Genomic DNA, 17,926 nt, shown 5'->3' on the forward strand with positions numbered 1-17,926 from the left:
TAGACATCATGTGCGTCGGAAGCCGTAGCTTTGGTGTACCACATGACGAAAGATTCCTCACGCTCTGAGGCAAAGGATGGAATGGTCCTAAGTTACTGTTTCGCCCTCCCTTTGAGTGGATTCGTATATGGGGTGCGAACCAGAAGACCCTTCCTGACGATCCGATCACGTGTTGTACGAATCATCTGCATGTTCCCAAAAAATAATTAATTCATCATTCATCCTACGTAACAATTAGCATTAATCGATTTATTTTACCTTCTTCATGTATGCGGGAGGAGGTTTAGCTGGAGAATCTTGAATCACGGTCAAGTCCACCACGTGTGCTCCCTCGATGGACTAGAAAATTGTAATTCTGAACATCTCAGTAACCAATATATACGAATATTTATATACTAAGTATGATTGATATACCTCAATATGGATGACCTCAAAATCGTCCTCCTAGAAGTCCTCCTCCTGTGAACCAATATCCACTATCTTTTTGGTCGAGCTCGAGATATCAGCAAGTAACCATAATCGCTCGTCCTGAAAAAGAGTCAAAACATCATTAAATAAACAATATAATTGAAAAGACAGATCAATCAATGACATTTTTTTAAAAAAGTTAACCTCAACTTCCGGGGAAAGTGTTCGGGGAGAACCCTGGATCGATAATATATCAATACCGGTTCACTATTGCATGAAAAGGACAAAATGGTAAATGATATTTCATATAAAATATAATATCACATCTAAAAGTCGATATAATGTATAATAATTATCATACCTCATGTGGAGGATCTAAAGAACTTATATAAGATCCGACCGGATGGCCTTCATGAGGAAGACCCTATACGAATATATATTCCTTATATTAATCGATAATCGAACAATCATAAAAATAAAGTTCCATTGATAAGTGACATATCTCAGCTCGGACAGGTGATGCAACAAAAGGGCTAACTGGTGCGTCCTCCTGGCGACTACCCTAAGATAATAGTAATAATAACTTAATTAGTGACATTTCATATATAACAATACTATAATATAATAATGACATTTAACAATAAATATAAATTTGAAATGTCATACGGACCTCGTGTGGGTGATGAGATAGTATTGCGGTATCAATGGGGGAATTCGGTCGGATATCAAGTCCCTTTCCTGTACGAATGTAATAATAGTTGTCAGAATAATAACACTGTAGACATTTTTTATAAGTAATAAATTAGAAGTGGTTTACAACCTGAGCGACGGGGGTTGGATATGTACGCGTGATGATGTCCTCCAAACGAGTCATATGATCCTCTAATCGAGTCATCTGGGAAGAGATATCATCGTGTAATCGAGTCATCTAGGAAGAGATATCGTCGCGAAAACTCGATATCTCACGTAAAATCGTAGCACCCCAGTGCGCTAATGTAGCATCTAATGTAGAAATACTGGGTGCTATGAATGGGGGACACTACTCAGTGGCATGATGGGTAGTGCAGTCCTTCACTCCAAGATGGTCTGTCGTCCATAGGCTCTGAACTACAGGAGAACATATAGGTTGTTCCATAATAGAAGGCTGAATAGGGTCCTCATGTGTCTGAGAAGTCTGTACGGGTACATCTGAAGGTCCTGAGTCAGGAGAAGCCCCGTCTGTGGTCGCGAGAGGAACCGAAGAAGATGAGGAGGAATCAGCATCGGGTAAACCAGTATAGTCACGAATCTCAACGTACCATGGTAAACCTGACTCGATCGATGATGGACGAAGAGGGAATATGACATCCTCCTAATGATGAAGATATATAAGTCAAAATAATTGCAACATATATTGAATTAATCGACTTATTAATTAACAAATACATATCGAATCACCAATGAAAATACGACCTATACGAGTCTAACTAGGGACGTCTCGCGTACGCCACCTAAACATCCGTGGGGACGCATAGGGATCAACAAGGTCAATCCAATCGTATAACGTGTCTAGAGTCTCATATATCCAATACTGCAATATAATCATTTACGATTTAAATAAATCAATTCATATTTTTTCCAATTAATATATATAATCAATAAATTAAAACTAACCTGAAATGCAAAAGAAAATCCGTAGAGGTCGTATCTACGCATCTCAAGCATCTGTCCGGAGCACACTCTATCACTTGCCTGTGACATAGACTCGTATGTCATCTGCCACACGGGGACACCCCAAGGGTAGGAATTAAACCCATCCAGATGATCGACCAACTGTAAATACTCTGAAGACACCTTCTTTTGTCGATCATTCCCTAACAAAACCAAGTGAAGAACATACAATAAGGCCATCTTGACTGCATCAATATCGTCATCCCCCAACGACCTCGATAAGAAAACACGCTCTAGGTCATGATACTGCACCTTCGGACAACCTCAAAAGTACGTATCTCTGATCCTATGTCTGGAGGAGAGAGAAATATATGAAGAAATATCAATGCGTCGGCTAAACGAAAGACCCGTCACCAAAGCAAACTCAAACGGGCTAAAACGAACATCAACCCTGCTAATCCGAAACCAAAACTCGTCTCTGACAGAGAATCGATGTAGCTGCTGTAGGAGAAATGAATGAACTAATATACTAGAGAATTTGGCCTTGGGTAAACGAAGAAGATACCCGAAACATGTCCTCTCAAATAGTCGTAGCTGTTTCGGGGTCAGTGTAGACGTAATCCTAGATAATAATGTGCGTTATGCATGATATATCAGATCTGTCTGAAAATGTCTGGACTCATCGGGGATTCGTAGCTCGCTTTCAACACGTCTTCTTTTGCGATAAATATCCTGCGAAAATTTACAAAATTCGTTAGTCATTCATAAATAGCAAATATGTAATCAAATGTCTTCATGGAAAAATCATAAAAAGAAAAAAAATACAAAACAATAAAAAAGGTGATCGAAAAATTTTAAAAATAAGATTTCAGGATTGTAAACCAGTTAAAAGGAAAAAAAGGAACTGAAATTCAAATTCTAAAAGTTGAAATACCCTAGAATGGGGTAAACGAAAAATTCTTCAGAAATCTGAAAAATACGAGTTGATATATCGTAAAACGGTGAAATTCAGAAAAACGAAACTGAAATTTGAATTCTAAAAGTTGAAATACTCTAGAATGACAACAATCGAAAAATTCTTCAGAAATCTAAAAAATACAAGTTAATATATTGTAAAACGGTGAAATTCAAAAAAACGAAACTTAAATTCGAATTCTAAAAGTTGAAATACCCTAGAATGGTAATAATCGAAAAATTCTTCGAAAATCTTAAAAATACGAGATCATTACATTGTAAAATATGTCCAAAAGGCACAAAAATTGAAAACCTTAATCTCAAATTCGAAAACTACATGTTGAAAAATCTTAAAACAAGAAAAACGGATATAAAATTCGAAAACTACATGTCGAGAAACCCTAGATGTGAAAAATATCAATTTACCCCCTGAGAAAATTTCTATTACAAACAAGTCCAAGATTTATCCCTTGCCCCCTCAGTAATTTTTGAATTTATTACCGCCCCTGCAGTTTCAAAATAGTTAATTTTCACCCCAACCCACTGTTATTCACCAGCAGTCCACTGTTACATGGGAAATTTCAGAAACGCCAACAGTGGACTAAATTATTACGACCAGATCCCTAAGTTTTTAAAAAATCCACTTAACCCCCCTAACCCACTGTCACAGTGGGACTGTTCTTCGTCACAGTGGGAAAGCGTCGGAGTGCCGAATGCTTCATACTGATTTTTCAACCAAAAATGGGTCATTTCGGTCTCCAATTTCAACATAAATCGAATCTACATAGTCTATAACACAAAACCCCTCAACAAATTTAACGAAAACAACCAAGAATCAAAACATATTAAGCATTGTATAAAATCGAAACCCTAATATTTCAAACCGCAAAATCTCACTCAAATCTCAATAATATGAACAATAACTTGATTCAAACAAGATTAGGGAAGATATACTAACCTTCTTGACCATTTTCGCTCGTCGGAAAGCAAGAAAATCAACGGAAATCGGCTTGACAGTGGGCGACGGTTCACAGTGGGAAAAAAGTCTATGTTTCTTTGGATTTGCATAGTAGCAGTGGACGTTTTCACAGTGGGAAATATGAAATTTTGCCTTGTTTATATATAGGGGTAGTTTAGACATTTCACAAATATTGGGCATTTTTGCTTTAATATGAATTTTTTGGACAATTTCGCTTAAACCCCCTTACTTTTGCCTATTTTTTATAATTTCCCAAATTAAATACTCTGACTTGATTTCAATTTATTTTGGTCCATAGTCAATATGGTCAACTTAAAATATTTAAAATAACTATTTTATCTTTAATCTTTCCTGTGAGTATTACAATGTATAAATGTGAATTGAAGATTGTTTCTTCATTGTTGAGTTAGTTAGGAAATGTTTTAGTGCAGTCACTTTTAAGATTTTGGGTTACTTAGGTAAAAAAAAAAAAAGCTGATTTTCACTAATTTGATTCTATTTAACTTTCTCTTGATGTCAATAACAAGATAGATGATTTGAGAAAAAGTTATTTGTGCAAATTGAAATATACAGAAGCCAAATTAGCTTGTTGAATGGAGTTTGTCATGACATCATCGTGAACTGTTATACAAATATATGGGTAGACATGAATTGTTAATACTATGTGTTGTATTTATTTCGAGATTTTTGTAATTAAGATTTAAAGCTAATTATTTTTATTAATTGTTAATTATTATAGATTTTTTTTCCTTGTTAATTTTTATAAATTTAAACTGAATTAATTTCAAAAATTGTTGAATGTTGATACATTTAGCAAGAATTAAACATTTTACAGCATAAATTTAAAAACTTCATGCTCAATTTAGCATTGCACAACAAATTGTACAAAAGGGATTAATATAACAAGAATTTGGATGTTACAATATGGATGTGTGTGTGCGCCCAATGGTTTTGGCTAAGAACCAAAACCTGCAAGGTCAGTTCCAAGTACGAACCAATCTTATGGTTTCCAAGTTTTGGTTCCTATTTCTAGAGAATAACCAGTTCTTCCAAAAGTTTTACAAGGATGCTTGTATCTACTCACCCCTACTATATATGACACTATGTCTAGCATATCCAAACATAAAACCAGATTTTTTTAAACTTATTTTCCTTTTCTTGAGGTTGGGAAACATAACTTTAGCAAAACAACCCACAACTTAAGGTATTTTAGGTTAGGATGATAACTTTACCCCAAGTCAAAAGGTGTCTTACTAGATTTCTTATATGGAATTCAATTTTGTAAGTGACATGCAATTAAATAACTTCTCCCCCAAAGATTTCTAAGAGTAGAAGAACTAACAAACATTACATTCATCATTTCTTTTAGGATCCTGTTTTTTCTTTTTGTTGCACCATTTGAATGGGTGAATAGGGAGGAGTAATATCATGAATTATTTCTTCATTTCACAGAACTAATTAAAAAAGTATATTTACCACATTTTTGTTTGATCTAATATCCTTTTACTTTTTCTTATCTAATTTCAACCTCAACTTTCAATAATAAAAATGATCACTAAAGCTTCATTTTTTTTTTCAAATCAGATATGCCTTTGTATCTAGAAAGATAATCTATAAAAGTAACGTAATATTTTTTACATCTCTATTCATAGTTTGGTTTAAGTCTCCTAAATCAGTGTGAATTAAGTTTAATAAATTTGTTTCCATTTGAAAAAATATCCAGTATTTTTTTTTTCATTTGGATTCAACACATTTTTTGTCATTTATTCAAATAAGTCTTATTTGGGTTAGAAATAAGTCCAAGAAATTGCATTTTTTTAATATAACTTGCACTAACATGTCCTGATTTAGCATGGCATACATCAACAAAATTAATCAAGTAAACAGAAGAAAATGTATTTCCATTCATAATTTCAAAAATATCAAGTACGAAGAGTCTCTAATAAGAATAACCTTTCTCCACAAACATGTTGTTCTTAGTCATTACAATTATATCATATTCAAATGACACTTTAACCTAACAATAGCTCTAATGTTAGGCATATGTTGTACATAATTTAGAGCCAAAGTTTTACTAGATTTGAGCTTTCCTTTACTAAGAACATTAGTTGTTTGAGAATCACCAAGACATATATATTCTTCTCTATCCCCCACTAGAGTGTAGAAGTTGAAAGAAGTTTTGTTTATACAAATACGTTTGGTAGAACCTGAGTCTACTATCCATTTTTTCACATTGCCCACAAGATTAGCTTGAGAAATGACCATAGCAATGATATTATCTCCTTCAATCAAATTCGCTTTCGCTTTAGGAGGATTATCTTTTCTCACTCTTTTCCTACATTTAGAAGTACAATAACCTAACTTTCCACAAACAAAACATGAGTTTTTTTTTTCTTAAAGTTGGGGTTAGAATCTTTAGGCTTGTAAGCAAGTTTTTAATTTAACATACCTTTTATTATAGTGGTGAGATATGTCTTGCACAAGATTAGCCTTTGAAGTCATCTTTTTTGCTTTAGTGGCTTTGAGTTCCTTTCGGTTGGTGTCTTCTATTATAATGGGGCTAATCAAATCTGCTAAAAAAGTTGTTTGTGCTTCAACTACTATTTGTAGTCCTTCCATGAATCATATTACTTTTCTATTACAAGTGTAGCAATAAACTCTTCTTGTAAAGTAATATTATCAGATTTTCAATCATCCCGAAGCTGGTGATATTCATTAACTTGAATTTTGAAGTCTTTGTCGTCAATCATCTCCCACCTATAGAAATTCCCAATCACAAAAATTTTTGCTTATCAACATCCTTAGGAGTACACTTGATATTCATTGACTTCAAAATTTATTTGGTTTCCCTTTAAGAACAATAGACACCAAATAGTTCATTATAAAGAGTGCCAAGAATTGTGTGTTTATATATGACTCAAATAGAAAACGATACGTATCTTAGAATGTATCGAAATTTGATATGATACAGTGTGCGTATAGTATGATGTGATATATATCAGTAAAATTAACCATGCAAACTGATACACCTTTTTTAACTAAATTAGACATGTAATTAGGGATGGATACAAGCCGGACCAAACTCGAACACCCCTTGGCTTGAGTTTGATTTAAATATAAGATGATTCAATTTGAATCGATTCAACTTGAATTGATGGCTGAGATTCAATTCAGTTCGACTCGAATTGATGGTTCAAATGGATGATTTCGATTTGATTCAATTCAACCTGAATTGATGATTTAATTCGATTCGATTCAACTCGAATTGATGGTTCGTAGCTCGGTTTAGTTCGGATTTATAATTTGAATTCATGGTTCAGATTTGTAGCTCAAGTTTATGAGTTATTGACAAAATAATATTATTTTACTCAAATAATAGACAAAACCATCGATTCGAGCTAAACTTGAGCCCAACCAAACCAAACATCTCCTAGCTCGAGTTCGACTTGGTTCAAAAAATGAATAGAATCTTCCGATTTTAGCTCTAATTTAAATTAAATAAATTTGAACTGAATCAAACCAAATCAAGCTCTATGTATAATCAAGCTTTATTACATTACTTATTTTCTATGATGAAATTTAGTTATAATTCTTAATCAATATTCTTTCTTAACTAAGCTAATAATAATTTGATAAGATGGTTTTAGTCTTTTATTTATGTTTTAAAAACATTAGTGATATTAAATTGAAGTGGAAAACAAAATAAAAATTATAACACATAATACTTTAATTTAATTTTTAATTTTTCTTATTATTTTATTTTAAAAGGGCATATCATACGATACAATACACGATACGATGCGTGATTCAATAACCTTTACAAACCTTTTAAGTATGAACCCAAAATTTCATATGTTTTGCATCAAAAGTTTAGAGATGTTTAGAACAGGTAAGGGTAGTAGCAACACTATGCATACATCAACTATGGAAAATAACTGATCTTATCATCTTTTATAGTTTTAACCCACAAAAAATTCAATTTAGGAGATATTAGGAAAGGGTTTTGTGGATGGAAGGTGTAGGATGAGATTGAAGGAAGATATAATAACAACAAAATTGTGGTCGGCTTGTGCGAAACTAGCAGAAACATTAACAATGATGCCAACTATGTTTGAATATGGATCCTATTAAAATCCTTAAGATTTTTGTAAATTTTGGGCAATAGACGCAGGAACAAAAGCTTGAAGTGTGATTCAACAAGGTGTAGATAGAAAAGGGTATAAAAAAAGAAAAAGGAAAAATGTGGGTAATGAAAAACAAGAAAGGGGCGAGTAAAGAAAGTCGTGTGTTGATACGAAAACAAAGCCTTTTATGGTTGAAAAGTAAGAATGTTAAAATAAGTACAAGTTAAAAGAAATTAAGAAACAAATAGCTGAACTAATTTAAATGATGAATAATTCTACATCAACCAAGTGGATGAGTAAGATAAAATGTCGCATCTTAAGTAATTTAAGAGATGAATGACCATTTAGACAATTATCTGATTCAACATTTTATAAAAAGAGGCATATTTTGCACAATTTCCATCATTTGATAAGATGTAAAACTGACATTTTTTGCCTTTCCATCAATTTTCAATCATCGAAGGAAGAAGAATGTGGCTAGAAAGAGGATTTCAATATCCAGTTAACCAAGTAGGAGATCTTTGGATTCTATTTGGATTGATTACTATGATTTATTAAAATCAAGTTATGGTGTTAAAGCATGTGATTTTGTATGATTAATTGTGTTAGAATGTAAATTCCTGGGTTAGATTACATAAGAATATGATATAATGAGTTATCAATTATTTGAGTGGTAAAGGGATTTTATTAGCATTGATATGTATCAAATTATGATATGATGATTTAGATGTTCAAATGCATAAGTTTGGAGTAAAAAATGTGTTAGAAGTCCTAGTGAATGAATTTTAGTGTTTTGATTTGTGAAATTCAATAGCAAACAACTATTTTTGTCATTTTAGACATGTGGTGACTGTTCCAAGTATAAAAATGGTCATTCCATAGCTAATTAGGTTTTTATAATTTGTGATTAAATGCTTGTCCTAAAGACAAGTACAACCATTTTTGTCATATAGAATAGGTCATAATAAACATTGGCGCTAAAGTATAGTACAATTGATCTGAGGATAGAAATGGTTGTTCCTTAGGTAACTAGGGTTTTTATAGTTTGTGATGGAATGCTCGTCCAGAAGATAGGTGCAACCATTCTTGCCACATAGATAAGGTTGTGATAAAAACTAATGTTGAAGTATAGAAAGATTGCTCATAAAAGAAACGGCAAAATTATCCCAAGATAGTTGAACGGTCATGAAAGAGGATATAAGAAAAATTATATAACAAAAAGTGAATGTCTATTCCTAAGACTTGAACAATCATTTGTGAGTGAAAGGTTTAAACGATCGTGAAATACTTATGTAAAAGGTATTATTCAAATATTTATTATCAAATCTTATGGGTGAAATCAACTAAACTTTTTATTATTTTATAACATATTACACAATAACATTTGCATTTTCTTTCCTTGGTTCATTCCGTGGAAAACCTCTATAAGACAAAATCTAATAAACTCCTTGAGTAGGTTCTTCATTTTCAAAGAGAAAGGATTTAATAAACTTTTCAAGGCTTAGAAGGCGTTGGTTATTATCATAACTGTATATTAAAGGAACCATTCTTGCTAGATTCAGGGAAACTCTTATGAAAGAAGATGAAAACGGGTTTGAAGAGACGCATTCCTTATTTAGGCACATCCATGCATCTGAAATCTTGTCCATAGTATGCTTTTCAGCAGCTTTTAAATCAAAGACTTGGTGTTCCCTCATATAGTAGTAAACATATGATCCATCTTTGCCGCCTTGATTCTCATCCTGACATCCATGTAATTAATTAGCCGTTTAATAATTTTCCATCTACTGCCCAAAACGTGTTGACATAATTCACATATTAGAATGGGTCGAACTAATTATGACAAGACAATAATATGGGTCAATACTTGTACCTTTTCGGGTACAGCTAATGTTTTGTCATGTGCATTTTCATATTACTTTGCACACTCAAATAATTCATGATCAATTATGATAGCAGTGACTAAATCTAAAATATAAAAAATGCATGACTTTTTTGTGATACCTCGGCACTGCCCAAATCATCCCAAAGCCGAGGAATGGTTGCGGTGGAGGATATTATTCCCGGATTGTTGTCAATAAGTTGAACAGTTTCCTTTGTTACATTCTGACCCAGAAGAAAAATACATGCACGAGTACCACATGTATCCCTGAACTAATAATCCCATTTTTCAAGTATTCTTCGGCCTTAGGCATGCTTCCATCAGCAAACCATTTTGCTTCAACTAGAAATGCGTTGCACAAACTGGACGACTGTTGCAGTCAACATTATCTCACAACTGTTAATTAGCTGAAGAAATTTCCTCAAAAATTTAAAGCATAAATTAGGTATTGGTTTTGTCTATACGCACCGCTTTCCTTAGTGAGTGCACAGGGTTAAAGCCTTGCTCCTTGTACACCTTGTAGCTGATTTCATTAGTGACATTATCAAGAATCTGAAAACATATCTTCATGTAGTCTGGCAGTTGATTAATAGCCTCATGATCCCATCTACAGGCATTGGTTTTGCGAATCAAATTGGGTTGCTTAATTATGAAAGAATCGTAGTTAATTACTTATGTTGACGATATACATACCTTTTAACTATTTCTGTAAAACTAGTGAGTTCATCAAGCGTTCCATAAACATCAAAAATATCATCGATAATGTAGATTTTAGCTCTAATTCAAATTAAATAAATTTGAACTGAATCAAACCAAATCAAGCTTGCTTTTGATGCTAAACTAACTTAATTTAGATTTAGCTCTAAATCTGCTCACCCAACTGAATATAATTTTTTTTTGTAAAGTAAAAATAATTTTCTTATTATAATTGAATACTTAATATATAACTGCATATTATTTTTTTATTACATTACTTATTTTCTATGATGAAATTTAGTTATAATTCTTAATCAATATTCTTTCTTAACTAAGCTAATAATAATTTGATAAGATGGTTTTAATCTTTTATTTATGTTTTAAAAACATTAGTGATATTAAATTGAAGTGGAAAACAAAATAAAAATTATAACACATAATACTTTAATTTAATTTTTAATTTTTCTTATTATTTTATTTTAAAAGGGCATATCATACGATACAATACACGATACGATGCGTGATTCAATAACTTTTACAAACCTTTTAAGTATGAACCCAAAATTTCATATGTTTTGCATCAAAAGTTTAGAGATGTTTAGAACAGGTAAGGGTAGTAGCAACACTATGCATACATCAACTATGGAAAATAACTGATCTTATCATCTTTTATAGTTTTAACCCACAAAAAATTCAATTTAGGAGATATTAGGAAAGGGTTTTGTGGATGGAAGGTGTAGGATGAGATTGAAGGAAGATATAACAACAACAAAATTGTGGTCGGCTTGTGCGAAACTAGCAGAAACATTAGCAATGATGCCAACTATGTTTGAATATGGATCCTATTAAAATCCTTAAGATTTTTGTAAATTTTGGGCAATAGACGCAGGAACAAAAGCTTGAAGTGTGATTCAACAAGGTGTAGATAGAAAAGGGTATAAAAAAAGAAAAAGGAAAAATGTGGGTAATGAAAAACAAGAAAGGGGCGAGTAAAGAAAGTCGTGTGTTGATACGAAAACAAAGTCTTTTATGGTTGAAAAGTAAGAATGTTAAAATAAGTACAAGTTAAAAGAAATTAAGAAACAAATAGCTGAAGTAATTTAAATGATGAATAATTCTACATCAACCAAGTGGATGAGTAAGATAAAACGTCGCATCTTAAGTAATTTAAGAGATGAATGACCATTTAGACAATTATCTGATTCAAAATTTTATAAAAAGAGGCATATTTTGCACAATTTCCATCATTTGATAAGATGTAAAACTGACATTTTTTGCCTTTCCATCAATTTTCAATCATCGAAGGAAGAAGAATGTGGCTAGAAAGAGGATTTCAATATCCAGTTAACCAAGTAGGAGATCTTTGGATTCTATTTGGATTGATTACTATGATTTATTAAAATCAAGTTATGGTGTTAAAGCATGTGATTTTGTATGATTAATTGTGTTAGAATGTAAATTCCTGGGTTAGATTACATAAGAATATGATATAATGAGTTATCAATTATTTGAGTGGTAAAGGGATTTTATTAGCATTGATATGTATCAAATTATGATATGATGATTTAGATGTTCAAATGCATAAGTTTGGAGTAAAAAATGTGTTAGAAGTCCTAGTGAATGAATTTTAGTGTTTTGATTTGTGAAATTCAATAGCAAACAACTATTTTTGTCATTTTAGACATGTGGTGACTGTTCCAAGTATAAAAATGGTCATTCCATAGCTAATTAGGTTTTTATAATTTGTGATTAAATGCTTGTCCTAAAGACAAGTACAACCATTTTTGTCATATAGAATAGGTCATAATAAACATTGGCGCTAAAGTATAGTACAATTGATCTGAGGATAGAAATGGTTGTTCCTTAGGTAACTAGGGTTTTTATAGTTTGTGATGGAATGCTCGTCCAGAAGATAGGTGCAACCATTCTTGCCACATAGATAAGGTTGTGATAAAAACTAATGTTGAAGTATAGAAAGATTGCTCATAAAAGAAACGGCAAAATTATCCCAAGATAGTTGAACGGTCATGAAAGAGGATATAAGAAAAATTATATAACAAAAAGTGAATGTCTATTCCTAAGACTTGAACAATCATTTGTGAGTGAAAGGTTTAAACGATCGTGAAATACTTATGTAAAAGGTATTATTCAAATATTTATTATCAAATCTTATGGGTGAAATCAACTAAACTTTTTATTATTTTATAACATATTACACAATAACATTTGCATTTTCTTTCCTTGGTTCATTCCGTGGAAAACCTCTATAAGACAAAATCTAATAAACTCCTTGAGTAGGTTCTTCATTTTCAAAGAGAAAGGATTTAATAAACTTTTCAAAGCTTAGAAGGCGTTGGTTATTATCATAACTGTATATTAAAGGAACCATTCTTGCTAGATTCAGGGAAACTCTTATGAAAGAAGATGAAAACGGGTTTGAAGAGACGCATTCCTTATTTAGGCACATCCATGCATCTGAAATCTTGTCCATAGTATGCTTTTCAGCAGCTTTTAAATCAAAGACTTGGTGTTCCCTCATATAGTAGTAAACATATGATCCATCTTTGCCGCCTTGATTCTCATCCTGACATCCATGTAATTAATTAGCCGTTTAATAATTTTCCATCTACTGCCCAAAACGTGTTGACATAATTCACATATTAGAATGGGTCGAACTAATTATGTGACTGTCAAATCATGATTGTGACAAGACAATAATATGGGTCAATACTTGTACCTTTTCGGGTACAGCTAATGTTTTGTCATGTGCATTTTCATATTACTTTGCACACTCAAATAATTCATGATCAATTATGATAGCAGTGACTAAATCTAAAATAAAAAAAATGCATGACTTTTTTGTGATACCTCGGCACTGCCCAAATCATCCCAAAGCCGAAGAATGGTTGCGGTGGAGGATATTATTCCCGGATTGTTGTCAATAAGTTGAACAGTTTCCTTTGTTACGTTCTGACCCAGAAGAAAAAATACATGCACGAGTACCACATGTATCCCTGAACTAATAATCCCATTTTTCAAGTATTCTTCGGCCTTAGGCATGCTTCCATCAGCAAACCATTTTGCTTCAACTAGAAATGCGTTGCACAAACTGGACCACTGTTGCAGTCAACATTATCTCACAACTGTTAATTAGCTGAAGAAATTTCCTCAAAAATTTAAAGCATAAATTAGGTATTGGTTTTGTCTATACGCACCACTTTCCTTAGTGAGTGCACAGGGTTAAAGCCTTGCTCCTTGTACACCTTGTAGCTGATTTCATTAGTGACATTATCAAGAATCTGAAAACATATCTTCATGTAGTCTGGCAGTTGATTAATAGCCTCATGATCCCATCTACAGGCATTGGTTTTGCAAATCAAATTGGGCTGCTTAATTATGAAAGAATCGTAGTTAATTACTTATGTTGACGATATACATACCTTTTAACTATTTCTGTAAAAATAGTGAGTTCATCAAGCGTTCCATAAACATCAAAAATATCATCGATAATGTAGATAAAGCATATAGGTTTTGTAAGCTCAATTCTTTGCCACGACATGTTTGCATCTGTAAAGCAGACCATGGACCAAATATACCATTTAAGCGGTTGGTCTCTTGCAAACTTCAACTTCTTAGCTAAAGCAAGGTCTTTCCACCATCTTATATACAAATTAATTAAGTGGTAAGATTGATATGACAACCCATGATTAAACATATAACAAGAGAAAACTTACTTAGATATTTGAACAATTTCACTTTGGTGTAAGGATTGGACCAAACTGAAATCCATTTTCGCCAGATCCTGGAAAACATTTATCCATCTATTTTCACCTTGGAAATATCTAAGAAAGAAGTTTTTAGCCACGAACCTTGCCAAGGTTCTGTGATAAGGATACAACAACGTATTTCTAACAATCTCAGCTTGGTAATCGTCAAGATTAGTCAGCGAGTCATTGAGGAGCTTGGAACTAAATTGCCTAGCTTCATCAAGCACATCTTCTCCTTCTACACAAAGCTGTGATGCTTCATATAGATCCAACAATCCATTAATGTCTTCTTTTACTCTCTGGTTAAACTTTCCGTCCTCGTTCGTAAATCTGTTAAACACATCTGCGTCATCACACCCAAACAAAATAAATTACCACGTCCCAAACTGAACAATTAAACTAGTAAGACTATTTTTAAATAAAGAAAATAAGTATGCGTACCACAAGGCACATTAAAGCCTTCTTGCCTCAACAGTCGAAAGCGAAGAGAAATCTCTTGAAGACAATGATGATGCTGAAAAGAGTCACTGGTAGATATCACATACTGCCTTCGTAGAATTTGTTGAATCTCATTCTGGAAGTGGTAATCAATGCCAAGGCGTTGGACAGCGTCAATAATGACCAATCCTTCGAAACTATCTTCTCCTATTTTGCCTATCATATGCTTAAATGCCTTCAATTTTCGTACATGTTCAACATGAATGTCTTCCTATAAGAGAAGACAAATCTGGTGACATTATCAAGTTTCGCAGAATATATAAAAACAACAAGAAAAATATACTTACAATGACGCTGGGGTGTCCCATTGGATGCTTCAATTGTTTCACCAGGTTAGATTTGAGCACAGTATCCTTATCAAGGGCAACGCTTTGTTTTTCACAATTGTTTGACAAGGAGCCACGTACAATAAGGTTTGGCTTGCCTGTTTTTGAAAACTTTCCAGGGACATTTAAATTATAGGAGGAAACAGAAGAAACAGCAGGGAAACAGAAAGCCATGGATTTATATTTATCAATATATTTATTGAGCTTTTGAAAGCTATCTGAGGAAATGAAAGAAAAGTGATCCAAATTTATAGGATTCATTTCCATTAAACAACAAATTACCATGTTTTGCACGTTGAAGTTCAAACTGTAGCAGCAACCAGAAACGTGATTCCGTTGTTAAGATTTGATGGAGTTTTCTAATGTCATTTTATATTAAGCAATAGCATGGGTACTTATTTTGTGTACATAAACTAATATATAATTTTGTGTATTATTACGTGATTAAGTATTATTTTATTTTTAATTCAAAATTACTTATATAAATAATGACATATATAAATATATATTTATTTATATATTTAAAATGAATATATATAATTTTATTATTTTATGTTTAACTCTGGTATATACACTATTAGATGCAATGTGGGCTGAGTTAAGTAAAATTTGTCATAAGCTGTCTGTTGGGCCCATCAAAATGTGATAATATACTAGAAATGATGTGGGCTGAGGGAGCCAGGCCAGACCACTGCACCAATTTTAGGGTAACCCACTTGACAGAGCCTCGGCAAGCCCTCAACGTAACGTTGTTTATTGATGACAAGGAAACGATAATTTAAGCAATGTGGGATTCAAGCCTTTGTAAGTACTACAACGAAACGTTTTTTATGTGAATTTTTTATAACATGCAAACGTTGCACAATTATGTGATAAAAATCTTTAAAAAATCAAATCTATGACTTCGTTGGTTCAACACTTGTACTTTGTCGCATGCATATTTAAGTTACTTTGCACACTGAAATCAATAATTCGTGATTAAAAATGTTTCTATAATCTGTGTTTGCTATTAAGAGCATTGACTAAAATGAAATAGAAGAAATGTGTAACTTTTCCTTTGTTACATTGGCACTACCTAAATCATCGCAAAGCTGAAGAATCGTTGTGGTGGAGGATATTATTCCTGGATTATTGTCAATAAGTTCAATTGTTTCGTTCATTTTCAACTTGATTGTCTTCATATAGGGTAAGAGAAATATAGAAAAATAATCACATTATTCTGTATATAAGTATCATGTGTAACTACAACAGAGCATAATATTTTTTTGTCTAATGTTAAATGAAAACATCATTATTAACAAATCATCAAACAAGAAATTAAACAATCTTATAAGTGATAAATGAAAATGATATAAACTGCAAGAAATATTTGTTCGGAAAATATAGTTATAATAGCATGTTGGTGAGTGGCGGCCTAAAAACCCATAAACATAAGATCTAACTAATAAAATTAAAACCATCAAACAAGTCTGGATTGTAGGTTCAACACAAATACTCTTTGTTGTAATTACTTAATTATCTCAACCACAGTATATTTCCTATGGTATGATCAGAATTACAATATATTCCACCAGTTGCGTAGCTCCTGCATGGTCATCATTATTGATATTTGCAGTCTTGTTAAATTCAAGATTCATGACATAGCCTCTTGGTTTGAAATTCCGCCATGGCTTGGACCTATTTGGCATATATTTTGATTTTCATCCTTTGTGTTTGATTTGTTATTGGTTTTGGATTATTGTTTGGTTGGACTTCTACTTTTTGATTTCCTTATTGTCCTCCAGTTGGGGTTGAAGTTAGAAAGGGGAAGCTTATGATTGTTGTAGCACTTGGATTGTTTTATTTGCTGGACTTCCACCTTTGTTTTCCTCTTTGTCTCGCATTGGCACTAGATTCGTGAAAGAGGAGGTTTTGAGACTTTCTATTTGGTCTTTACTCCATTACTTGTGGTATGCCCCTTGTACCTTGTTTTTTATACATATATAAGATTAGTTTTTTTAAAAAAAACTGTTCAATCACATGATAATATATTATTATTTGTTGGTACACATTATTTTACTCAAAATATCCTCAACCATGCAAAGGTATAAAAAGCTCCTTCTCTTTAACAATATGAAAATTTTAATAAAATTCAAACAGTCCAAAAATTTTATGATGTAAAGCACCCAAAACAAAAAATTGGTATTAATTACTTACACATCTTTCCTTATTTTAAACTAAAAAAAAGTGAGAATCCAAATATTTTTTAAAGGGTTTTAAGATATATTTATATACATGAAGGAATTATAAAAGAAGGACCAACAAAAAAAAGTGTAAGTCTATCAGTTAGTTGGAGAAATGAAAGAGATAAGATGAAAGTTTAAAACTAAATTTGTAAAGAACTTGGATAAGGCCAAAATCTGTGAGACAATATTTTTATAGAATCGAATTATAACAGATGGAACAATTGTGCATTATGGTCATTCATCTCTTTAAAATTTATGACGTGACATAATATCTCATATTGTTCATATGACATGCTTACGAATAGACATGCACCCTTCATGCACAATCGTTCATCAAACCAAAACTACATTTCCTCTTAACACTTAGCTCTTTTCAATTCATAAGCATTAACCAAATATCAAATGACCATAATAACT

At 32.3% G+C, this 17,926-nt stretch overlaps 1 protein-coding gene and 1 long non-coding RNA gene across 3 annotated transcripts; both read right to left on the bottom strand.

Moving 5' to 3' along the window:
• Positions 1 to 9,445: 9,445 nt before the first annotated feature.
• LOC123192360 ((3S,6E)-nerolidol synthase 1-like) lies at positions 9,446 to 15,481 on the bottom strand. Of its 2 annotated transcripts, none has more exons than XM_044604887.1 (7): positions 15,246 to 15,481; positions 14,902 to 15,169; positions 14,428 to 14,803; positions 14,134 to 14,352; positions 13,909 to 14,047; positions 13,562 to 13,810; positions 9,446 to 9,857 (listed from the first exon to the last, which is right to left on the bottom strand). In XM_044604887.1, the coding sequence occupies exons 1-7, from the start codon at positions 15,456 to 15,458 to the stop codon at positions 9,552 to 9,554; spliced, it is 1,770 nt and encodes a 589-aa protein (XP_044460822.1). In that variant the 5' UTR covers positions 15,459 to 15,481; the 3' UTR covers positions 9,446 to 9,551. The 2 variants fall into 2 exon arrangements, with proteins under 2 accessions (XP_044460822.1, XP_044460821.1); XM_044604886.1 differs by lacking the exon at positions 9,446 to 9,857 and adding an exon at positions 12,866 to 13,277.
• Positions 10,182 to 10,711, bottom strand: LOC123192361. The gene is made up of 3 exons (XR_006496860.1): positions 10,691 to 10,711; positions 10,466 to 10,604; positions 10,182 to 10,367 (listed from the first exon to the last, which is right to left on the bottom strand). It is a non-coding gene; the product is annotated as an uncharacterized LOC123192361 (long non-coding RNA).
• Positions 15,482 to 17,926: the final 2,445 nt, after the last annotated feature.

This window comes from Mangifera indica, chromosome 12, assembly GCF_011075055.1.
Source record: "Mangifera indica cultivar Alphonso chromosome 12, CATAS_Mindica_2.1, whole genome shotgun sequence".
Taxonomy (NCBI): domain Eukaryota; kingdom Viridiplantae; phylum Streptophyta; class Magnoliopsida; order Sapindales; family Anacardiaceae; genus Mangifera; species Mangifera indica.